Below are 26,580 nucleotides of genomic sequence, written 5' to 3'. Positions count from 1 at the left end.
ATTGCTGTAACAGTTAGATCCAGATGCTGCTCAGATAGTCCCTTACTAGATCTCTTCCAGAGACTTCACCCAAGCATCTGCAGGATCCCAGTTCATTTTCTTTCTTTCCTAGTGCAGAAATGCCCATCGTACTGTAAAAGTTTGTAAATTTGTGTCTCTGACATCTCTGCTGTAGTTAGAAATGGACAGGGACTTCTTACTTCTGCTCTTTTTTACAGAACTGAAAACTAGGCTCCAGATGCTGAAAGATTGTACTGAGGTTTTTTAACACTTCAAAAAGCTTTGGAAAAACTGCTTTATTGGAAGTGTATTTAGTATAACTTTTCAAATGTTACATTTCTGACATGGCTTTTATTTTTTGCAATAGCATCGCGTGGGTTTTTTAATTCATCCTAAGAAATACCTGGCAATTGTTTCCGTCTGCTCTTGCAAAATAAATATACCTTTTCTACTCTTCCATTTGAAATGTAAATTGTGATCAATGAACTTATTGTTTTAAAGCATATATGCTTTTTTGTAATAATTTCAATTTAGCTATAATTCACAGTTGCCTTAATGCTGCTCATAATCTGATTGCATAGCATCAAAACAAATTTTTGAGTTACCATGAAATAAAAAAAATGCTCATTTTCTGACATGTCTTAATTTACTGAAGCATTTTTCAGTTGTTTTTTACAATGACTCTTAACTTTCCCAGTGTTATTTATTTCCTCTCTTTTTGCTTCATCCTTGTTATGCTCTAATTCCACTCTGGTTATTGTCCATTCCTTCATGAGCTTTCCTGGACGTCTCATTTTATTGTATGTTCGGCTGATTTAAGATGTAACACTTGTTTGGAATGCTATAAATTTGAGAAGGCAGGTGATGTAGAGTTATTATTTCTTATGGAAATGGTGGAGGAGACATCTTTTATTTGTGATTTAGTTCCTCTTCTCCCTGGGGTCTATTATACCTCAACATCACTCCCCTCCACACACACACAAATTGCAGCACTTGTTAAAGAAATGCTTGCTTGAGCATAGTACAGTGAAGGAATCTTGGCCTTTTCTGAAGATACTTCCCAACTTGTATTGATCATAAGAAAAGAGTCAAAACCAGCTTCTCAGCAAGCAAAGAAAAAGAGCTCATGGTTAGTACCCCTGTGTGGTAGGCACTGACTTTAGTGCTGCTGAGCTTCCTGGAAGATATGCAAATGGTGGGACGTTTTCCAAATTAATGTGAATTCTTTCTTGGCAGCCTTTGTCTTGGATATAAACTCCCTCTTCAACTGCCTCTGTCCTCTCTCTCATCTGTAGCAGCATAACGAGAGGAAGGCTTCAAATACGTCTGGAATTATGAACAAGCAAACAATTAGTAAATAGATAATATATGGGCTCAGTGCTTGTTAATGTGTGGGAACCATTTTAATAATATTTCTACAAAACATAACACACTATTATTTAGTAATTTTTAGTCTTTAATTTAAACAAGAAAAATGAAGGGATGAGCTTCAATAATAGAAATAGCAGGTTGTAACAGAAAATGTCTTTATTGTGGCTAAAGTAAGAGAAAAATCTTGTTCCACTCAAATCAAAAGTGGGAAGAGTAGTAACTTAGAAATTTGTTAAAGGCACAGAAATAAAGAACAGCCTGGAGATTCTGTGTGGGTTGTCTTGTTGTACCACTCATTAAATGAAAAAACAAAAAGGAATGTGAGTAGTGAGGAACAAAAGAGAAAGATGGTTATGGGAGAAAATTAAGTTTTGCCCAGCTGTAGCTTTACAGACTTATAGTGATATTTTCAAATTATTTAGTAATATTCCCAGCATTTACATTTTGACAACAAATCCATGCACATCCTCTCAGTAAGTCATAACTCTGAGTCAGAGTCTAAGTGCCATCTGGATTGAAATGCTTCTCCATTTTCTGTGCACACATATTCGACTCACATAACTGTCCTTAATTCTCATACCTTCAGTTAGTTTGTTTCTAACGTAGAAGTATTCACACATAGACTTTAGCCAAAATAATAAGTAAACTAAGACCACTTTAATGACTGTGATTCCATGATAGCAAACCCCACAGTGAGGGTGTTGTGATAGCTGTCAGTTCCCATATGTTTTGTGGTGTTACAATGTCAGTCTATAGTATTTATTTTAAACTGCTTTCAATATCTCGTTTCAGTTGGCTTCCAGAAAGTAAGAGTATTCATCTTTGTGAGTGTCATCACTTATTTTAATAAATAATTTGTTTTCTTCCTAATTTCCCTTCATACACGACGTAGTCTGTGCTCAATCCCTTGCCTCTTAATTTTCCTACTTGCTGACTTTTGGGGCAGCCTCTCAGTATGGTATTGGAATGATTTATCACAAAACATACTTCTGCATTTTTCAAAATGCATACGCTGCTAAATGGAAATGTCAGACAGTTCAGGGCTTTGGATGTTGTTTTTTATCAATTAGCTGTGGGCATTTCTTAGTGGGCTTTTGTGAAGCAAGTTTCTTCAGTGTATCCAGCTTAACAGTAGTCATCAACTTTGTGACAGCTCATGGACATGTTCTATCATTGAGATTCTGATGGCCTTTTTTAGGGGTAAGTTTAGAATATCTGCCTGTATAGAAAATTCTCATTCTATGTGTAGCAGATCATGGTGCTGATTTTTGCCTGTAAAATCAAGGTCAGAAGCCTTGGCAGATGCTGTGATGATTATGTGGCTTTTTGCAAAATTTCTTCAGTAATTTGTGAATTGAAATAAAGATTGTGCAGAATTCTTTGGGTTTTTCAGCAAAGCAAAACTAGATCAGCTCAACAGGTAATTACTGGTAGAGTGAAGGCAGAGTGGTGTATCTGAGAAGCAGAAAGATGGGAAAATTCCTTCAATACTTTCCATCTTTGACACTGTCCAGAAGACAGAGTTGGGAGATCATCTGTCATGCACAGGATGAATGTGCTGGCTGGAACACTATATTCCTGTCGAAATTGGTAGATAAGTTACCCAGTGGTTTTGGAGGCTGTCAAAGAATATAATTAAAATGTAATTGAAATTAGGTAGTTCTTTTTCTTACCCATGCTGTCAACCCATCTCGCTTACTGTTACATGGTGAGCAGAACAGGCTGAGTGATGCTTCTTCAAAAGAGAGAGCGGGATAAGACTTGGAACTGTCGGATTCTGGAGGCAGATTTGGAGGACAAATAGAATCAGAAAAGGGGAGGAAAAAACCAGTTGAAAGTCTGTAGATCACTTGCTATTCAAATGAAAGAGACAGGCCAGGGTTTTGTAACTTGCTGATTTATAGTAGCTTATTTCAATATTCTCCTTCACCCTTCCTGTCTGTCTTCCCCAAGGTGAGGGTTCATTACTGGTAAGGCTGCTCAAGTTAGGAGAGCTTGCTTTTTCCACCCCTAGTCGTAGGTGTGGCCAGAATAAACTAATCTTGTCATCGGTAAAAAGTAGCCATGCTCTTCACAACGGGGTTTAGTTTTTCAGGGCAGCCTGGTCAGCAGGATTTTTCCTATTTAGCCTTGAATGTTGAGCTTCTCTTTGCACATTCAAGAAAATTGTCAGCATGCAGAAGGGCAGTTTATAGAATACTTAAAAGTAAAAATTAACAGAAACCTGTGCAAGACAGGCAAAGCCCATTAGCACACTGAAAAACAGATGAGAGAAAGAAGCAAGGGTTGTTCTGATGGAAGCCATCGGGACAAAGTTGAAATTAGAGGGTGTATGGAGGACATTGCCCTACAGAACATTTGAAGGTGAGAGCAAGAAGAATGAATGAGATTCCAAAGGCAATAGGGCTTCCTTTGAAGTTGGGAAAATTTGCCAGACTTTGTACAAGGTCTGTTTAAATAAAGATTGTCTGCAGGACTGGATGTAATATTTGGTTTTTAAGTAAAAGGACATCTGCTCTCATAAAAGCCACCCTGTTTTGTTCATGTATGTTATTGGCTATTTTCCTACTTTGTACAGGCTTTCTATAGAATAAGCTCATGGCAGCTTGACAAATGGAGCATTTATTGTGGCTAAAAGTACTGTAAACAAAACCAAAATAGCACGCTTTATTGGCTTTTATAATACATTTCAATTTTTTAAATTGGCAGTAGTATAGTGGAATTTAGTGTTTTAGGACCCAAATGTTATCTGAAAACAGCGGACTTCATTTCCCGATTCTTTTTTCTCTCGTCTATAGAGCTGTTTTTTCTATTTGCTGCTCACGCCCATGTGTTGTCGAAACAGATTCTAATAAGAAACATTTATAGTCTTAGTTGCTCATTCACGTGCAGCTCCACATAAATGCATTGCCTGCATTTGTTCTCATCTGTTTAAAAAGTAATTAGTTGCCTTTGAATTTTGAAGAAAATCATGATTTGAGTCTGCTTCTCATATTGTCTCATTATGAGCTGAAGCATATGGAACCTTCATTATGAGTAAAACAAGATAAACTCTCCAAGGTAACAAAGAAACCTCCTTGAAATGCCTATGAAAATTAAATATCTGTCTTTCATACAAAGATTTGATCCAGCAATCATTATTCAAATAGAAATTCCATTGAAGACCAGAGGAATTTTGCTGGAGTAAAAGAGTTTATGATTAAATTCTGTTGGAATCAGTAGCAGTGTTGAACCTGGTTCCAGCAGGACTTCTGTTGTCTTCCTAGGGAAAGGAGAGTTTCTTTGTTTTCCCACCTGAACTTAGTTTTAATGTCAAGTTCTTCAAGATAGACTTTGAAAAGAAATGTAGAAGCTATGAAGGCAAGGTATTAGCTGTGGGCTTCTCTTTAAGAAGAGGTAAATGTCAAATTTGTTTGTGGCATTTGCCCTTAGCAGCTGAGTGCTGGTAATGACACAGCATTGTTGATTGGTGAAAATGCCAATAATTGTTAAATAAATTTTTAAAATAAAATAAGTTCTTCCCCATAGCAAAAGCTTGTGAATTTATGTCTTGTACTTGTTCTAAAACAAGTTAAGTGTCATGGATAAATTTAAGGTTTTGATCATTCAGAAGGAGTAACATAGAAAATTCACCGGCTTTATCAGGAAAGAGTATTAATATTTGAACCCTGTAAGAAGAAGGAAAAGGGAATGTTGTGTTACAGTGTAGGCTGAGCTATTAAATTTGATTGTCAAAAAGTGAAGTCCTTTCTGCGTCCTACATTTCTTAAACCACTCATGAGCCTTGTTTGTGCTGGTGTGTATGTTTAGTGTGTGGCTGAGGAGCTGTGGGAGGACTTTCTCAGGTCCAGGATGGTTTTTGTTTGGTGTTTTTTATCTGCCCAGAAGCTGTGTGAGCAAGGCTTGCTCATTATGGCTGGGTACTGTTTGTATTTTTTTAAGGGAATATATGAACATATTTTCATTTAAAGAAGAGCTTTAATGAAAGTAGGCTATCTTGTCTTCCAGTTTTTGCAATATTATGTAGCACAAAGGCAATTGACTTTTGGTTCTGTTTTTGTTTTCTGTAACAACTCTATAGATGACTTAATGTGTTTCTGGAATCAGTTACCAAAGAATTGAAGCATTATTAACTAAAAGGAAAAAAAAAATCCATCTTCTTCAGACACATATTCCAGGTTTTGTATTTCACTTAAAGTATATAAATGAAATTACCTCACAACAAAAGAAAAGCTATTTTACTAAAGATTTAATTATCCTTCACCTGGTTTGAGCTTCTGGGTCTACTGGTCTGGATTCATGTTGTCCATTGTGAGAACAGAGGAGGTCTGATATTTCTTAATTATTTTGTTTTATTATGAAATATAAAATCTTGTGAACATCACAAAGAAACATCAAAAAAAAAAAAAGAGGCAATACTCTTTAACCTTAGGTTAAATGTTTGGTGTGTCACTTTTGGAAGTATTTTCTCAACTCAAAACATGTCATCTCTGCCTGAAAATTTGATTAAAGCTGTCAACTTTAAAATATATTTATGAAATTGGAAAATAAATTGAGGGCTATTTTTCTCCTTTCCTGACATTTTTTCTATATTTGTCAGGATAGAATAATGTATGTATAAGTGTATAATCCATTTTGTATCTGTGTTAATAGGCAATTTAATTTCTTAGTCTCTCCAGTTCAAAAGTTAATGGTGGTAAGGCACTGTTGGGTGAGTCTCTGTGCATGGATTTCTCCTGACAGTGGGTTTAGAGCACTTCTTTGGAGCTGGTGGATCTGAAATATGCCCTTGTGACCTTTTGAAATAGGGAATGGCTCTTGGTGATGGTTGTGGAGAAGGGATTGTGTGTTGGTCATTCATTGAGGTGAAGCTGTGGAGGGAAGATTGAGCCATAATTCTGCAGATGCTTTCATGGGACAATGGAGCACAGTAGGGAATGAATAAGACACGTGGATAATGATTAAGCTTTTGCTGGACCTGGCAAGGAAGCACACTTGGCTTTTTGAAACAGATGATCACACCTTTGATCTCTTTTCAAGGAGTGGGGGGTTATGTCATGGTTCCAAAGGAAATATTTCTGAAGGTAGTCCTGCTGGTGACCTGCAAAAGAGAGGATGCTGTTGGATACACCTACGTACTCAGTTGTGCCTGTGGAGTTACTGTTAGCATCCAGAGGGGAGGCAGTTGCTGAATTGAAATGGTAGCTGATAGTTCAGGGCTCTCAGATATTTCTTAGCCAGCGTTGATGCAGTAGTTGTAAATCTTAACCAGTGCTTAGAAGGAAGGAAAGAGGGGAAAATGTTTGCTATTGTGTAAACCTGAGCAAAATCCAAGAAGAAAAGGTTACTAGATCAAGTAGTTGCCACATAGAATACATTAATATACATCACTAATAAATAAAGGACACTTGAAAACTTTAAAAAGAAGAAAATATATCTGTATTTATAATTAAGTACCTAAGCACATGGAAGCCCTTAACTTTGATGATGTTTGGTCAGCTTCCAGAGTTGATTTTGATTTTGAAACAGGTGAACACTAAAGAGCTTCCTCTTGCTTAGTTATTTAGTTTTGAAACAAATATAAACAAATAATTTGCTTTTGAAAACAAATATAAACAAAGTTTTTCAGTGCAGGAATGGTTGAATCTTTGATATAGGATTTGGGTTTTCATACTTTAAATTGTTCCAACCAGATGCATTAACCAACTAACAGGGGTGTAATGATAGCCTTCAGAAAACACAGCTTAATTTGCTCTCTTTCTCCTTTAAGGTGGTTTCCCCTAGAATCCAGACAAGGGAAGAGAACTAAAGACAGAGGAGAAATAAACGTCAATATTCAGTTTATGAGGAATAACATGACAGCAAGTATGTTTGATTTGTCAATGAAGGACAAAACCAAATCCCCATTTGCTAAACTAAAAGACAAAATGAAGGGTCGGAAAAACGATGGGACGTTTTCAGATACATCCTCTGCAATCATCCCAAGCACTCACATACCTGATGCAAATCTAGAGGTGTGTAGTGGTGAAGTGCAAATGAAATCAAAACCAAAAAAACCTTTCCTCTTGGGACCTCAGCGGCTGTCCTCAGCTCACTCCATGTCAGACCTGACAGGACCACATGTCTCCTCAGAGAAGATGAAATCCAGTGCTGTTGGCTACACCCATCTTTTCAGGCGTCAGCTGGAGTCCTTTGGTTCCGTTGATGAAGGGGGTAAGTAAAACTCACGACCATTACAATTATAGCTCACAGCTGTTAGAGCATTCAGAATCTGTTACTTCAGTTTACGAAGCACTTACAAGGTCAAAATGTTAAGAAATATTCTGGCCTATTTTTTATGCTTTCTTTAATTGCTGGTAACTCATAATTGCTGTTTCTGAGCATAAGAAATAACTTACATTGCTCATGATGTATGATAGTTTAGCATTTTCTCTTATTATGTCCTTATCTGAGAGTATATTGCATTCCAGATGGGACGCTAGGCAAAATGGCATCTTGTGAGAAATAAGTCTAATTAAAAAGTCAAAAAATATCACCAAATTTTAACCTGATTTATACAAAGAACTGAAAGTACTTTGAATTGCTCAAAGTTATTATGCAGCAACATACTATTGTCTCTTTCTGGAATGGCACACCTGTCATAGCTGTCTTCTCCGTAGAACTTCTTTTTCATGCAGGAAACAAAAATTTCTCGTGGTGCCTATCCATAAATATTTCTGAAACATGAAAAAAGGCCACAGCTGTTATTTTTTTTAATAGCTTAGTTAATCACCAGTGTTCTGAACTGAGGCTCAATTGCAAAGCTTCTAGATCTAAGCTAAAATGGGTTTTCTGCATGTCATAAACTGTGATATTGTGTCTCATTGATAATATACTAATGACAGATTGTTTGCAGGGAGTCTAAAATCTCCACACAGAAGGACATTAAGTGTTGATACTTCTAAAATGAGCCAACTTGACAGCACAGTTGATGAAACTGCACTTGAAGCACAAAATGACCCATTTAATGTGAGTGCTTCACTACCCCAAAAATTTGCTACACTGCCAAGACAGAAGAATCCATTTGAAGAAAGCCCAGCAACGTGGGATCAAAACATAAGTCTGTTTTCCAAACCTGTCGAGATCAGAAAAGAAATTAAAAAAGAGAAAAAAGAGAAAGTTAGTCTTTTTGAAAGAGTGACTGGAAAAAAAGATAGCAAGAGGTCAGATAAACTTAGCAATGGGGGATCAGAGAGTTCTAGTGACTTGAAATCACCGAGTGCATTTGGGGAAGCTCATCAGGAGAGTTTTGATTATGATTCGACTAATCCGTTTATGGCAAGCTTCAAGCCTACAAGCATGTTGCCATCTTCAAGGTAGGTTTTTGCTGTATTTCAGTCTGCTATCTTGAACATGTTATATAAATGAAAATGTGAAGTATTGAGGAACACAATCTTTGTGCTTTATACACGTTTATATCAGTGCTTTTCTAAGTATGTTACAAAGTTTTTATATAGTTTGATCGTTTCCTGCTTTGTTTTGAAGCTTTTTATTACTGATATGTGCTGTGAAGGTTCTTGGGTGCTTGTGTTTGTGAAAGACCTTGCTTGTGCTTCAGAATGGGCTCTCCCTGAAGTCTTCTGCTTTATCTGAACATTCATTGTTAATTTATTACATTGCCCTAAGTCAGGTTTTGAGAGGGAAAGGTTTCAAGTGTAAGGGGAAGAGGAAACTGAATAACTAGAAGAGAGGAGCAAATGGGAGTAGTGAAAAGAAATCCTATGGATGTCACTATTGGGGAAAAAAAAGGAGTATTTAGGTTCTATGTGTTAGAGTACAAGAATTAAAGAACATTCTGTTTCTAAATGGGAGCACCCACATGAGCTCTTACCTCACTTGAATTCATTTGGCTCACTGCAGCTTTGCTGGGTTCTGTGTATTGAAATTCTTGCACGAGGCAGTAGTTTATGTCTTGAGCAGAATGAATTAAGTTACAGGGCTGATTAGGAACTTTGATTTAAATAATCCATTTTAATCTTTGTTTGTCTATTGATGCTTTACTTGTTTTCCGTAAGAAAAAGTGTAACCCGCAGTTCGTTTCCTTTCTGGGTTTGTATGCTAGTGATAAAGAGAATCTTGCCTGTCTTTCTCTCTTTATACATGTTTAAATATATATATATATTTATGTACACTGCCACCCACATGTACTGTACACAATAGATAAATGTTTAAGAAGTTAATTAACTTTCATTCCTTTGCATTCTTTTTTTTTGTATATAAATGCCAGAAATTAGCAGTCCTTGCGTTTTCAAGGTAATAATTCATTTCTATGTAATGACTTAAATTTGGTAGAAAATGCATTTGAAATTAAAATGCTTCAAACTGGAATCTAAAGGCTGTAAAGTCAGTCACTGTTTTAAATGGAAAACATAGTTCTAAAAAATTCACCTTTTCCTGTGTATTAATTCCTTAATTAATGACACGAGTAGTTTCTTTAAAAAAATAAAAGGTTTTTATTACCTTGTTCTCTTAGAAGAGAGGGATCTTATTGTGTTCCAACTCAGTTTTCTCCATGGGTTAGAATGCATGCACTCCTGATTTAAACTTAGAATCATTTTCTTAACAAAACTAATCATGGATGTGAATTAGGGAAATGAACTGAAATGGAACTGCCTTAGAAAAGAATTTGTTGCTAGAAGCTCATCTGACCTCAACAAATTATCTTCTTAGTGCCTTCTAAAGACAACCTTAGAATATTTTTTATTTAATGAAGTATTTCTCTGGATTAGCATAAGGTTAGGTTGTGGCTTGGTTTGTCAGAAGTTAAACTTCCATTTTAGTAAGTTCCTTTAAAGAGAAATAATTCAAATAACAATTAAAATTGCATAGCATTTAATTTTTCAAATGAAACACTGTATTCAGGCAGATGCTAGATATAAGTAGTGCAATCTTTTGAAGTTCTTGAATGCAGCAGATCTTGATAAATATAAAACTTAATGGTAATCATGATGGACTTTTTTTGTTTTGTAATTAAAAAGCTCATCACAGTGCCCATTCTGAAGGACTCTAGTCATTTGTTTCTGTCTTTGTATGAGAGTCCCTTTTACTAGTTCTTGACTTTTATGTAAACATAAACTTTTGATAAGACAAATAGATATTATTTTATTTTCAAAAAGCCAAAAATAGTAAACATTCTGACCTTTTTTTTGTGAAACAGCTATTATGGCATAATATCTAGCATGCAATAAGTTGAGTTAGAAGCTCTTGATTTTTATATGTTCCATTATGATGTTCTGTGTGAACCTTTTAGACTTTGTTTACTTTCTTCCAAATGTATCTTGTAGAATTATTTTCTTTTGAAGTAGAAACTAATACAAAATGTGCATATTTAATAAGTTTACAGTGTAAGTTTACCTTTTATCTTTGGAGGATTTCTCGAATGGAATCCATTTTTAATTTTCTGAACTTGTAATACTGAAGAAAGAATTTGTATGAATATGTGGGTACAAAATAAATGAGGCTGGGTAACAAATTCAGTATGCAGAAAGTGTAGACAGAATTTAGTCTTTGGGTTTTTTCTTATTTACTCAATGTGCTATTAAGCTCTTTTGGGTGAATCTCATTTCTGCAAGTAAACCAGGCAGTATATTTTTTATTAAGGTGTGTCCAAAATTAGTGTTCTGTTGTGGACCAGGTGTTTGCTTTGCAGGTGGATCTCCCATTTAACCCCACTTAGCTAAGCCTTGGTTTGGGTGATGGAACATCCTGAGCTGGATTCCTGTCTGTGAAATCCCTCTGAAGGATGTATTCCAGGAGCACACTGTAGCCATAAAGCATCCAGTCTGTGGGAAAAGGCTGGGCATAGAGAAAAGTGGAAGGAAAAAAACCCAACCTAGAGCGTCCCTCCTTCCTAACCCTCAAAAAAAATCCACCAAACGCAGCTCCCTCATGTTTGTGGTGTGACTGTCACGTTCTCCGGCTGGTGAAGCCACATCTGTAACCTTAGTGGGAAGCTTTTCAGTGACTTGGGTGAACTTTGGGTCAGGCTTAAGTCCATCCTAATTAATTGTGGTTGCTAATGTTGAGTGAGCAGTAACAATGTGGAGAACAGCAGCTCATGACATCAGCTGGGTGAGCTGCTGAATAGCCCTTCACCAGCCCATCCTGCAGTGCTTGGCTGGCTGGCTGCATGCTCTGTCACTAATTACTCCTACTTACTAATTAAACAAATGAAGATAAATACGTCTTCCACGTGTTGCTCAGCTGCTGATCCAAGAATTATAGAAGTGGTTCAGCAACACTTGCAGGATTTTTTTTTCCAAAAGCAAGTATACCAGGATTATTTGATTCTTTTTATTGCTATTATTTAGTATTGTTGTTTCAAGGAGGTTTTAGAAGTATTTTGGAAAAGCAAAAAAAAAAAAGCCTATTTGGTTTGTATATAATACTTATTAACAGGAAATAACAAAATATGGACCCCTAATTTCTATTAATCTCTGATCTGACAAAGTTGTTCCCTGGTTTTGGCTAAATCTGTAAAATAGGGATGATACTTTGCCTCCTGCAAATGCTGAGTGGATAATTGAGTATTTTTAAAGTGTTTTTATAGATATGATATTGCAGTGTTACATAAGTGTTAAGATTGGGGGTTCCATTGTCTGTTGTAAGCATAGAGATATTTATGAGCTGATTTCTTGACAGTTTAAAAATGCAGGAGTTGCATAGTGAAACAAAAAAAAACTAGTTTTGCAAATGCTACAAAATCTGTTAGTTCCATAGGCTTTGTATCATACAGCCAATGAAGAATTTTTAAGCAAACAATATCTAGTGCTCTTAGCCAGCATTTACCAATACTAATTTTGGTTTTGTACTTCTTAATGCACTGTTTTGAAACTTTTACCCAATATTGCCTTAAATTGCACTTATTCCTGCAACTTCTGCTATTGTCGTGGCTCTCAGGAAGTTGATTTGCAGTCGAAGCCACGTGGCTTTTGTGTTGAACACAGTTAAAGAAACTGAGGGTGCTCCTGGAAAACAAAGATTGTTTTGTGCCATAACCAAAGCTTGTGCATAATTTTTCTGAAATTGTTTTTGTTTAGGAGAATACATGACACTACACTACAGGCTAATAAACTGATGTGAAAATTTCTCAATTTACACCACTTGACAAGTGCTAAAAGAAAAGCATCTTTAATTTTAATGTGTTATTAGGACCTTTTTAGAGAGATTGTGCAAGTTATTAACAAGGTCCTCTGAGACAGGAGACGGGTAATTAACAAGACCTACAGAAAGGGAGTTTAGGTAATTAACAAGATCTCAGGCACTGGACACAGGGAGACAAATAATCCAATATTTAAAGCTGACAGGTTGTTACTAGTCAGATCAAATTCCAGATCTGGGAGGGAAACTGGATGGGTAGGTGTTTGGGAGCTTTCTACTAAACATTTTATATCTATATCTATATATATATATATATATATATATATATACATACCCAAATAATGTCTATGTCTGAATATACACATATATGTATACATGAATAGAGAGAAGCATTAAAAAACCCTTTCTAAGGTAGCATTTCCTTGACCTAACTATGGTTACACTTCATAGAAAAGATAAAGCTTGTGTCTACATACAGATTACACTTTATCTCAAGTTGTTGTAATAAGTATGTTACATTCTTAGCAACGTGAAAGATGGAATAGTGGAGGAGAAAGAAACTTGTTTCTTACTAGGATTCATTATAACAATTAAAAATAATGCTCATATTTATAATATTAATCACTGGTGAATTGGAACATAAATTATTAGAATAATGCTTAATTTTTTTTCTGTATTTTCTTACTGCTTCAGCAGTTTTTCAAATTTGCAAATCAAAAAGAAAAAATACCAACCCAATCCTTCAACTCTTTTCCATCTTTCTGCTTGTGGTTTCTGAACGTGGTGATTTTCTTCAGCCTCTCTCCCACCTTCATCAATGTGGCTGTTAGAGCTGCCTGTCTTCTCAATGTCACATGTTCCAGACAAATCAAAGACTGCAGTTTTGTTTTACCCAATGGAGGCAATGTTTGAAATAAGCAATATCTCTGCATTTTGATATGGTCATTATTAGCTTTGTTAAAAAAAGAGTGAGGTGCTATGAAAACAGGAGGCTTTCGATATCTGATGCATTTGGATCATATTCAATTGTTAAGTCTGAAGAACAGTTGATGTCTGCTACATTTCAGCCACATTAACGTTTTCAATGTGTGATGGTCAGGTGGCTAAAGAAGCTTTTGCAACATCCTGGTGTTCCTCTGGGTTCCTGCTTCTCACTTGAGCTGTGACAGTAGAGCAGGTGCCAATCTCGAGTGAGCTTTAGTTCTAAAGTAAAACCTGTTATCCCAAACCACACTGAGGGTGAGTTATTAGTGCAATAACTTCAGCATAATCAAAGTCACTGTTAAATGGTTTCAGTCTTGCAGAGTTACTGGCAACATCTCCATTGGAATGAACCCCAAAAGTTGCCTGATGAGAGCAAAGGATTGTAGTGACTGTGTATTTCTCTGCCAAATAGGAAATCCAGTGTACAACGCAATTCACTCTTTCTACTTTTCACATGCCTTTTTCAGAAATGTTGCTCTCTGGAGATTGCTGTGCTTGCTAAAGCAATAAGGTCTGTTAAGACATTTTAGCACATTTATTTCTCAGTTAGTAAAAAAGTGACATCAGGTGAACTATGGTATTTTCAGAATTTTGTTTCCTCTGTCAGTGTTGGCATGTCTTATTTTAAGAGCAGTGTACTTCTGCATTGCTTTTCTTGAAATGAATAATTTTTTTCCAGTTCTCTACTGAAATTTGACTAGACTTTAGTCAACTGGGATCTCCAGTCTAGGAAGAATATTGATGGACTATGACAGTGCTTTAATTGTATTCTAGACTAATTCAGAGTGGTAAAGCTGTCAGTGGAACATTATTTCAACAAGAGAAATACATTGATGGTGCATGAGAGGTAAAGAGAAATTACAAAGCAAGCAGGAGTCATGCAGAGATTCTTAGTCTGTCCTGCCAGGACTGTTATCATCTGATTTAAAAGATTACTGCATGTGATAAGGGAATAATGAGATCTTTTGCAAAGCTCCTACAAAGCAGTGGTCACAGCATTTGGGACATGACTAAGGTGGGCTGGAGCAATCAACTCTTTGAGGGATATTGTAGAAATACTGGTATTAATCTTGACTTTTGCAGACTCCTCACCAGCAATCAGTCACTCCTAATTAGTTGACTGTTTTAGGAATACTGTTAGGAAAGTTCATCCTGCTGGCTGCATGACAAGATGTTTTCAAGCTTTCACTGTCTCTTGGTGCACATTAGGGCATGTGAAATCTTTTTTGAGAGGATGCATGAAGCATATTATCTTTCCCAAGGGAAAATGCACTGCCTGTTCTATTTCATTTTTAAAAAGAATAATTTGTTCTATTGTTTCTTTATTAATAAATGCAGAAACTGTGTAAAAGCAATGCAGTTTTTTTTTTCTGTTTCATTGCAAGAACTAAGGATCAGTTCTACTCTTCTAATAATTCAAACATTGGTCTGTAAGTTTCAGTGTAAAATATAATTTTAGGATTGGTTGATTTGTTTGTTTGCTGTTGACTTAGAGATCTCTAATAATAGGGTCTTCCAGTGGAGATCCTGGCACAACTTTTAGTCTAACAGTTCTTTAGTGTTCTCTTGAGAAAAAAAACTTATTTGCTATAGCACAACTCCTAGTAAAAGGAGAAATATTTATATACTTAGAATTCTAACTAGTCAAGGAAAGGTAGTGATAGCCACAAAACCTGATCCTCTTTTTGTGTCCTCCTGGGGTTACCCAAGCTCCAAAAGGCCACAGAACATGGCTTGACAGCAGAGCAGTTTATACAGTGAAGTGTCTTAAGTGATGTTCCCCAGAATCTAATTGCAAAATAGATGGTAATATGCTTATTTTGTACTTGTTTAGCTGCCAGACAAGACAGTCATTCCTTCTCAGAATTACGAGTGAGCTCTGCACTGCCAGGCACAGCAGGCTGACATTCTATGGAAGGCTAAGTTTCTGAATTTCATTAACTGTATCTGATTTTATTAATTTCTTTTGTTTTTGGTTTTCTTTTTTTTTCCTTGTGCAATAGTAATAATCTAAATGGCATCCTAATAGTTCAAGATTTTGGTATATATTGTGAGAATACAAAGAAAAATGCATAAGCACTGTAGTCAGAATCAGTCCAAAGACCAAGAAGTAGGATAGGAATAGGAATTTCAGCTCTAGTGAAAAATGAATATGGCAGAGCTTTGCTAATTACCTGTATGCAGACATTCCATATTAAAGGAAAGAAACTGAAAGCTCACACTTAGCTCATTGATATAATAGATATTTTACAGAATGTTAACATAAATTTTAATACTTTGAATAGTAATGATTAATTTCAATATCCTTATTTTAATTTCTAATAGTATACACTACTATTAGATTAGTTACTACTATCATGTAACTAATAGGAATAGCAAAAGAGGGGTAAAAAGCTTTTGGTCCTTAAGAAAATACTATTTCCATGGAGCAAATGTAGGAGTCTGATTCCCATGCATTATGTTGTCAGACTAAATGGCACTAAAATGTTTAAATCAGTTATAGGAAAGGTTTGATAAAGATTGTTTTGATCTCTAGGCATTCAGAAGCTAAATATTTATGCAGCCACTAGACCTGATGTTTGAATTTTTAACAACCATTAAATTTCAATAGACAGAATTGTAAGATGCAGTCATAAACTTAAGCTTGTGACATATCCTGAACTCAAGTCCACTGTGTTATTCCTGTGCAAACTGTAAATTATCAACATGCAATGGAAGTATTTAATTACCATAAAAAAGTGTTATCAAAGAAAAGTGTCAATCAGTTCTAATGAAATGTTTTTAAACAAAGAAAATAACAATAAAGTACAAAATAATATGCTTGCTGTGATTATGAAATAGTAACCCAAAGCACTCTACAGAATCAGCCCTACATCATATCTATCTCCATTATTAGTTTATATTATTTTTATTTCTCATCACTTTCTCCCCTCAGGAGCAAGACAATAGAAAAGAGTTCTCATCTCAGATGAGCTAAAACTGAAATCTGAGCTAATGAAACCCCAGAAATTCAAACTTCACTATTCAAAAAAAAATGTAAAATGAAAGTTATATCCAAAGCTGTAAAATAATATGGAACGATAAAATAATGGAGATGATTTAATCTGGTAAAGATGTCTGTTATATAAAGTAACTGTCAAGGACACTGATTGAATTCCCAGATGAGTGAAATGGGGGACAGGACTAACTGTGCTGGATTGGAGAAGTCTGTTCTACCTGGAGAAGGGCAGGGGTGATGTGCAAGCTGCGGGCTCAGTGTCACTTCCATGATCCTACTGCAGTTGATTTTTAATCTCTGCTGGTAGGATTTGCCTCCCTTTTAGTAGCTCCTCTCTTGAAGGTGATCTGAGGGAATGAAAATTTATTATTTGTAAGAGGCAGACTTAAAAATCAGTATGAAACATCATCTGGAGGCACATAAGGCACATGGGAAGCCCATTTGTTAGAAAATAAATATCTTTTTTACTTGTAAACTGAGCAAGTTTAGTTTGGGCATAATTGACAAACAATAATTATAGAATCCTGCAGTGCCAGTTTTTCACAATCACTGTTTACAGTAAGCCTCACTCAAAAAAACCCTACAAAAATCCAAAAAGATACTTTTTTTCCCAAGCTGTGAACATGGGAACTTCTTCCATAGCAGGAGTTCCATGCTAGTTTATTGAACTCTGGGTAAAAAACCCAGAGACTAGTTTATAACTAATACTATCACGATGAACTCTGACTGCAACACAGGAGAAAACAGTGTTATTTTTAATAATTGTTCAGATCAATGATTTCAGATTGCTTTTAGGAAGTCAAGACAATGGCTGCTCAAAGGAAGCTTGTGATGCTTGTACAGCATGGGCTGCAGTCCTAGAGACTTGTTTTGTACAAATTATTGCCAGTCATTGAGTGAGGTGGTAACTTTAGGAGTCCATTATTGTGATGAAATTTAAATTAAAAAATGAATGCTTTCATGAATTTCAATACACCAAACAGACAACTCCATCAACTGTTTGCATTCTTAATTTTACAGGATTTCCTTTTGAGGTGTTACCAGCCCCTCAGACAGTGAAATAGGGGTGCAGTGGTGGGAGTCTGCATCTGCTCACACTCACCTCGGGCTGGGGCACTGGCAGGAAACCTTGCAGGGCTCAGCAAGGCTGAAGAGCTCCCACCTTACTTAGCAGACACTTTGATTTACAAAAATGTTACTATATGCAATCTCAGCACCTGTTTCTTCCTCAAGAAGCAGTATATTTTCTACCAATCTCCTTAAAGTATGAGTAAGAGCTCTCATAGCATTTGGATTTTTATTGGGGAATATTTTAATGGCTTTTCTTTTATTTTTTTGCAAGTGTATTCAAATTTCTTCTTGCAAAATACACAGATGTTCTTTTTGAAATTGCAGTTATGATGTCCACAATTTTGCAAAAAATATTGCAGGTTTTTTACTGCTTAAAAAAAACCCCAAACAACTAGTCCATATTGCCAGTGATTTATACTTCTAATTTTGAAACACAGCTTCTCATAGTCAGAACTGCTGCTTTCATTTTAAGCTGCCACTACGAAAAAGAGTCCCAGAACTTATTTCACAGAAACTATAAAGTCATTCAAGGCAGTGAAAGATCCTGCTTTTTTAACCTTTCAGAAAGTCACCCAGTTGAGCAGTCAGGCTGTATTATTCTATATCTTGTCTAACATGAGGAAACAGTCCCAAAAGAAAGATATCCCAAATTAACGCCACACTTCGTTAAATAGAGACATTCTTGGTTTTCACCGAGCTAATTCGATCCAGTTCAGTTAACTCATTTTTTTTTGTGCTGGGAGCGCGGAAGGCAGCCATGAATGGAGCGAGTTCATCATGTGTTTGACACATCAGAGCGGGGCTGAAAGGAGGCTGGGAGGGAAGGACCCTGCCTTTGCCTGGGCACACAATACCCCATGAAAAAGGCCCCTCATTCAAAAGGGGTCTCCAGCCAACGGGGCAGACTGCTGGGGATCGCTGTTACAGACAGGTAGAATGGGAATTAGCCAGACTTAATGACACCTCTGCACTTCTGGTTGTGACTGTTCCTCTAATCCGGTCTCTGTCAAATACCCTCCGATGGTTTACAGGACTTCTGTGTGAGCAAAAGTTCGCCTGCTTTGGAAATTAAAAATCATGTACAGACTAAAAAAAAAAAAAAAAAAAAAAAGTAAAAAAAAAAGATATTTTAAAATAAAAAAAATCTTTACAGAGAAATATAATCATTTATATTTAACGTATTTTTAGTTTGTAAATTCTTTTCCCTTCCGCTTTTACACCATGAAATATGTGGCTTACAAATTCAGATAACAGAGTGGCGAACAATCACAAAATACATGTTCCCTAATACAAAAAAATCTTCAAAATTAAAAAAAAAAATACTAATTTGTAGCTCTCAGTCACACATCACCCTCAAAGCCAGTACATGCAGTCTAACAAAACAGATTCTGTGCTGTGAAAGAATGTGCCTGCTGTGGTGCTACCAAGTAAATAATATTTGTGAACCATGTCCAGATTCTGAACACATTTTCAGAGAATGTTTTCTCTCCAAACCTGCTGTAGCAAGTACATAAGAACACAGCATCATTGATTTTTAAAGATGCTTGCAAATAATTACAGCAGCCTGTATGGCCAGTTTCTTAACCCTGACATTTAGGCAGTGGCTGTTTTTATCATTATCAACAACATTATGAAAAAGCTTTCCTTTCTGGATATGCACAATAATCACTAGGTTTATAAAATAATAGATTATTTTCTCAATTTTAAGTACAAAATAAATGTAGCTGACAGAAGATGTCTTTTTAGCCTTAAGCTGGTGATGTCTGTGGAATTTCTGTAGGAACTTTGTCCTCTAGGAGCTGCCATGAAAGCTGGGAATGTGTGTTAGTCTGTAGGGTTTGGTTGTTGGTTTTTATCAATCTCATCCCAGGGACCTGTTTCTAGGATTTTTCATTTAAAGTCACTGTGCTTACAAGCTCAGGCTAAGTCTAGAGATAAGAGGAGACATAAGGAGGCCAAATCCATAATACCTTTCTTGCATTTCTTAATTAGGTATTCAAATTTGATGACAAAAAGAATATGAAAAATACAAAGAACTGTGAACAAAGAATATATTAAAATTTCCTTGAGTTTCTAATATTTTATTTTCCTGAGTTTAAAAAATCAAGAAAATCAACCATATTAAATACTTTGTAGCTGTGTGTCTAATTCAGTACTGTATTCTAGCAGATTAATTTGGTCAAATAAGTATGCACTGCTAATATTTGTTTGGTATGTTTTTTTCCCCACAGTTTTAATGTGAATCCTTCTGGCATTGAGGATCTCAGGAAAAAAACGGTGAGTTATGAAATGTTATGGAAAGCCATCAGTAAATGCCAACTAATTGGTACTTATATAATAAGCCTTTGTTGTTTTTTAACCTCTTTCTTATATGGAAATGTTGGGGTTTTTCTTTTTTTTTGTTTTTTTTTTTTTTTGACATATCCAGAAAACCTAAATAGAAAACTACAGGCTTAATGTAAATTTGGAAATAAGGAAGAGTTTTGAACTCAGTATGGAGTTTAGCTTTTATATGATGAAGAAGGAAATATTTAGTTCTTTGCACAAAAAGTAAAAAAAACCCAAAACCTGAATTTAGGAGTGGTTTAGATGACTCTAGGGAAGTAATGGTCAGGTGAGGAATTCTGCATTAGAAAGGGATTTATTAATTGACCAGACAGGAGTTTGCCATCACTATAATCAGAGACTTGAGGACAGTCTTTAGAAGGCAGATCAAAATTGAAATTATGACCTGATATATGGTAGGATTAATAATACACATAATAAATGAACAGATGAAAACACTAAAAAATAGAAATACTAGAAGAGATTATTCAAAATGCTCTTGTTTCTAAAAGTACTGCGAATAAATTGTGCACTAAGAAAAGACAAAAAATAATCCACAGATTGCCTGGACAGTGTCTTTGTTTGAAAGAAAATGTGGTCTTACTAGAATTTGTTCTGTGAATAGATGACATCTTTAAAAGTGGGTTTGTTTTCAATCTCTAAAATATATAGAAAACAAGTTTCACAAGCAAATATGACTTTGTAGTGTTTGTTTTCTGCTGGTTTATGTAAATGATTTGTAATAGCATTTGATGTTATTGTAAATGCCCAAGTTTTTATAATGTAAGTAGCTGGTGGGAGATGTCAGAGTATTTGAATGCTGCCTTTGATCAGATAGTAAACTGAATTCTACCAGGCAGTTACTTAATCTCTGACAAAAAGAGACATCAAAAAATTGATTTAACTTAGCAGCCATTGTCTGTAAAGTAACCATAATTACAGTTTCTATGTGCTTGCAAATGTTCTGCTGCAAATCATGTGATTTATTGCTGGTAAAAGCATCAGTTTAATTCTTTTAAGAAATAAGATGTGAATTGTTTTATTTAAAGGATTTAAAGGTGATAAAAGAAATCCTTGATGATTTTTCTTTTGGAATACCAGCCATCCTAAATGTCTGTTATAGGATTATGAGGTGATGCTCATTTAATGCAAAATACAAATTAGGTGGGGAAGAAACTGTATCGCACACATAGTTTTGAATGAAACCATTTGAATTTCTTTTTAAATATTCAGGATTGCTTTCTAAGGTGTTTGAAGTAATTTATTATTAGATTCTGTAATATTAGCCCTCACCAAGTTATTACATTTCTTCCTTGTGCATACTATTTAGTAATTATGTTTGTATGTCTTCTGTGATGCCAACACCTGTCCCTGAAAGCAGTGTTTAAATGGGAGCAGTAGCCAGTTGAAAGGGCAGCATGAGCTCTTTAAGGCCTAATTAAGAACTGAAAGGAAGATGAAGTAAGTAGGACAAAAGATGTGAAAGTAGCTTAGATGACATTCCCAGAGCAGAATTCCTCATTAGAACAATGAGGAGATGATCAGGGATGGCCAGTTCTTCATTTTATCCTTCGTTTCCTCTGGCTGGCAATGTGTACCCAACAGGGTTTTGTAGCTGAGACAATCATTCTTTGCATGGATCTTTTAGAATCTTTTGTTTTCCCTTAATAATTCATTCTAAAATTATTGTTGTGCATTAAAACTGTGGTATCTGGTTTTGTAAAGAAATAAGTGTTCCATATACATATCAATATTACCTACTGGTTCAAGCTGAACATACTAAATCTAACTAATTTTATCAACATTAATTTCTAAATGCTACCATACTTCTGCTAGAATTTTCTTGCATAATTAAGACGTATATGGAGCATGTGCATGATAAAACATCTTTAAAGCATATATATTACACACAATTTTCAAGTAAACTTGATTGCATAATTAAAGTCATCATTGCACCTTAATTCCTGTTCCTTTGCCAAATCAGAAAATCAGGCAAACCCTATACTTCAGGCATATAAGTGTTAATGGTATTTTCTCCAGTGTGTACAAAAATTTAGTAAAGAGACTAAAATTTAATAAAGAAAAAGTTTTACTTCTCTCTTGTAGAAGAAAATGTGCTACGAAGATGACCACAAAATGAAGTTACTTTCTTTTCTATACTTGTTGAAAATGGATTACTAAACAATTTATAAATTTCATCAGGTTAGCCATTTTAATAAGGTGCAAGTTACTGATTACTTACAATCCCTTAACTTGGTACATTTAAAATACTGAATATGCATCCATAAATGTGACATTTGATGTCTCTTGTGCAGAGAGAAATCCTTAAAATCACCTATTTTTGAGAGCTACTGTTAGAGTATAATTGATGGAGAGAGGCTGATCTGTCACACTTCAGCCTATTTGCAGGGCACCATCACTTTTAATTAGGTTCCTTTGAAAACTTTGGCCAGCCGCATATTTTAATGGGTCGACATGTGCCAATGTGCAAATATGGAGCTGTATGGAAAGAAAAGAATGGGGCATGGAAAAGGAATGAACAGGACTGTTATGTGGTGTGCTTCTTAGCTGTGCACGCTTTATTATTTTTAATTACATGCTTCTACTGTAAACAAAAGCTATCTCGTGTGCCCTGTTAGAAGTGCAGGATTTTGTAGGTTCCATATCTTCTAAATTTTTTCATTTCTGAATGAGATGAAGCATACTGCTTAACATGTCTAACAGTGCTGATACTTCTATAAATCAACAAAAAAGAAGACATTCAAGTTTACAGTGTTTGGATCATGTTGTCCTTTTTAAGATGACTAATTTGTCCATCTCTGCTAATACCTGCACTTACTGAGTCATCAGAAATCATTGCAGAAACAATTCTGCTTTCCCCACTGCTTAATTCTGTGCCTCTCCTGCTTTAAAGCAAGCAAGATCTTTTATAAATACACTTTTTTTTTTTTTCTGCCTTAAGTGCTCTGGTGCAAGTAAGATGTAACCTTTTACCTTTACCTGCAATTTAAAATGGAAAGTTTTAATATGTGATTCAGAAGCCAAGGCCTGGAGAACCACTGGTGACTACAACTATGAATGTGAAAGACAGATGAGGGCTGATGTCATTTAGAGCTGAGTAAATGCTTTGCTGTGATTCTCTCGAGGCAAAGACTCAGAGAAGTTACAGTAGGAGTTGAATTCTCAGGGCTCTTCTCTTGTTACTCCATATTTAAGATGGTTGGTTTCCCAAAATGGACCTGCCAGCTGTTATTGTGGTCACTGCTCATATGGTCACTAGCTCCGACACACTGACTATGCGTCCACCTCACTGAGAAGATTTTTCTGAGATGACAGAGTGGGCAATGTTCATCCAAATGGGCATTGCACCTTAATTCCTGTTAGATTCCCCAACTGGGCAGCCCATCTCCAGTTGTCTGCTCCAGTGGGGGTGCTGGAGGGAAAAGCACTGCTGCAAACGGAGGTGTTGCTGAAAGAAATTGCTTTTTGTGTCAGGAGATGCACATGAGAATCACAAAAAGCAATAACCAATTCACTTTCTGGAGACACTGAACTGCTTAATAAAATCTGGTGTTTTTCTACACTTACCTGCAGGAAGGAAATCCTTTCGATGCCACTGCAGGATACCGAAACCTCACTTATGAGGAGGTTCTGCAGGAGCTGGTGAAACACAAGGAGCAGCTCAAGAAGAAGGACACCCACATTCGTGAGCTCGAGGATTACATTGACAATCTCCTGGTACGAGTGATGGAGGAAACCCCCAGTATTCTCAGAGTGCCATATGAACCTTCTCGGAAAGCTGGCAAATTTTCCAAAAGCTGAGATAGTGGTACTTTCTGCTGAATGCATTAATGGAAGGAGATCACACTTTAATATTATGTCTTCTCTTCATTCCTTTTCTCCTAAGAAATTCCAGCATAATGGGGAGGAGAGAAAATGGCGTGGGTTTTTTTCCTTTTTTTTTTTTTTTTTAATATAAACACAAGCAGAAGCTGCCAAAAGTTGTTTTATGTTAGATTACTTAGGTAACTTTTTTTTCTTTTTGAAAATACATTTAGGTACAGAATACTTAAAATAGAGTTAATGATACATAATAAATATGTCCATGCAGTTTATATCATAGCTTAGTGTTCACCATGTGACAGTTTCAACAGAGAAGCCTGTGCTGTTATGAATGTTTTCTTGAATGATTATTGGTATTAGGCAAATATATTGATTCTTTTTTTTACAGCATGCCATCAAAACCACTGTTTTCAATCCAGTGTAGTACTCTACTAAACCTAAGTGTGGTTTATTGCAATGGAATGTAGTCCTGCACATATTAGAGGAAAACAGTGATGCGCAATCCTTGCAGAGTAAATGCTGTATTCTATACAATGTGCTTTTTATATAACAATGTAAAAAAAAGCCCCGTGCCATTTCTGTCATGGCACATGCTGGAACCAGTTATTTTACACTTAAATGCTGAATTTTGTGTATAACGAGTGAACTTTGGTAGTGAGCTCATGACATAAAGTTATTTTGAGGATCTTTTTGTATGAAGTTACTGCATGTCTTTTTATGTGTTAGAAGTACTTTGAACAGTGTTCACAGAGCCAGAGTACAACTGGAGAACTCAAGTATGGAATAAAGACATGAATTCTTCTGTTCAGTCAAAGTCTGCCGCGATGAAAATGTAGCAGAAATGGAGACACTGACTTAAATAGACATGATAAATCAATTTAAGGTTGAGTTTTACATGATATATGTGTCTTAACTTTTTAAATATTAAGACAACAAAGTATATGCCTTTAGAAATAGGCCATGTTGCTTAAACACATATAGGGTACTTAGGCTTTTCATTAAAAATGTCTGTATTCCATGTAAATAGTTCTAAAAGTCAGTTCTCATTGAGGCAAATGAAAGAGGAATGTAGTAAATATCTTCCTGACCATTTAATAATTGTTTGTAAAATGATGTATGAAAAAGGTATCTGTTATTCAATGAATTGGAAAAATATAGTGATGAAGGTATAATGGGAGAATACTATAGGAGAACCCTCAAAACATTAAGATGAATAGATTTAAATTTTAATTTCCTTAAGAAGAGTCTTACTTGGATTTTATCTTGCTGTGAAACAGTAAAATGTTATTTAAAACATGTACAGAGAATATTTTAGATTTGGATTTAAGATAATTGTCTTTTCCTTTCTTTCTGCACCTGATCTGTTGGGTTTTTTTACAGCACCATGACATGGCTGCTGCTGAGGTGACCAAAAAAGCTTGAAATTAAATTCCATTTTTTTGTTATTGTTGTTGTAAAAGATTTTAATACATTTTCATTTTTAAAACTGCAGAAATTGGTACTATCTTGAATACTTACATGTGGAAGGGTTGAGAAAGTTCTGTCTGACTGCTTTTGACATCATTATTATTGTAGGACAGCACAGAAATATTCTAGTTACAAAAAAAAAAACTTCTTCATACAAATATTCTCAGATTTCATTTACTTATTTTTGGCTTTTTCTCCTTTATTTTCTTCTTTAATTTAGCAACTACCTCCCTGTCCCCATTTAGCACTGTCCCTAAATATGTGCAGCCAGAGTTCCCAGCCCACCACTGGGATCCCTTCGTGTGGATCCCTGTGCCTGGATGGATCCTGAGAGGTCCCAGCCCTGCCCAGCTGTGGAGCTCTGCTTTTGTATTTTGTAGTGCAGAAATCCATCCCACACCAGGCAGTCTCTCTTTTGTCAGCCTAAGGATGTATCAAGTTTGGTACCTCAGAAACCACGTGAATGTTCTTTTGACCCACTTAAGATCTCAATGACTGTAAATTTGTTGTAATATATTCAAAGTGCCAAAGGTTATGTACTAGTTCATGGTATGTTTGCTGTTAGAAGTTGGGGTTTACACTCAATTAGGTTTTCATTTTCTAATTACACCAGTATGTATTTCAGTTACTCGGTATTTCCATGAAAGTTCTTAAACATTTTCAAATGGCTGCCCGAAGCTAGTGGTTTTCTCATGTTGTTGGTGGGGAAATGTTCTGCAATAGTTTTGAACTCCACACTCATTTTCAGCTAACTGGTATGAGACCATCTCTAGTATCCACAGTGCTTAAATCACCCACACCACTGAGGATTAACAATTGCACCAACCAGAGAATGTGCTCCAGTGACTTCTCACATGCAAGCCAACTTATAATTATTAAAATGAAACTCTACTATATTTAGCACCTCTGAAATCACTTCTTTTAGAATGTAAATGTAGAATATCAAACTGCATAATTGACTAAAAGCAGATCATTTGGCATATTTGCATACCAAGAACGATAAGCAGATTAAAGGTAGCGAAAAGATCAATTTTTGTGCATTAGTGAAGAAATTTAGTGAAGCTTTGAATGTGCTATCTAGTCTTTATCTGATCTCTAAGTGAATAAAAGCACCTTTTGTTTGTAGCAATTTGTCAAGAAAGAGGGGAGGACAACAAATGCAAGTTAGGAAAAGGTAAAGTTACTGAGAGGCAGAATGGGACATTTACAGTTATGAAGATATTTTTATAGAGTTTATAGGTAAAAATACAGGCTACTTTTGAAGCAATTCTTGAAAGATTACATACACATATTTGCTGCTTAGAAAGAAAATGTTAGCATTTTCCTGTATTTTGAGATTATTTTTAAAAAGCATCTTTGCCCCACATGTATTTTTTGAACCA

General features: G+C 35.6%; 1 protein-coding gene across 1 annotated transcript in view; it reads left to right on the top strand.

Annotated features, from left to right (window-relative positions):
- RAB11FIP2 (RAB11 family interacting protein 2) overlaps positions 1 to 23,856 on the top strand; it is a 28,088-nt gene extending 4,232 nt beyond the window's left edge. The window contains exons 2-5 of the mRNA XM_068198194.1: positions 7,142 to 7,584; positions 8,267 to 8,726; positions 19,795 to 19,840; positions 23,483 to 23,856. Coding sequence (XP_068054295.1) covers positions 7,142 to 7,584; positions 8,267 to 8,726; positions 19,795 to 19,840; positions 23,483 to 23,710 — 1,177 coding nt within the window. The 3' untranslated portion in view covers positions 23,711 to 23,856. The remainder of the gene's footprint in view (positions 1 to 7,141; positions 7,585 to 8,266; positions 8,727 to 19,794; positions 19,841 to 23,482) is intronic.
- The last annotated feature ends 2,724 nt before the right edge of the window (positions 23,857 to 26,580 follow it).

Source organism: Anomalospiza imberbis, chromosome 8 (genome assembly GCF_031753505.1).
Source record: "Anomalospiza imberbis isolate Cuckoo-Finch-1a 21T00152 chromosome 8, ASM3175350v1, whole genome shotgun sequence".
In the NCBI taxonomy this organism is placed as follows: domain Eukaryota; kingdom Metazoa; phylum Chordata; class Aves; order Passeriformes; family Viduidae; genus Anomalospiza; species Anomalospiza imberbis.
The sequence above is the reverse complement of the archived record's forward strand: the minus strand, read 5'-3'. Positions and strand labels throughout refer to the sequence as shown.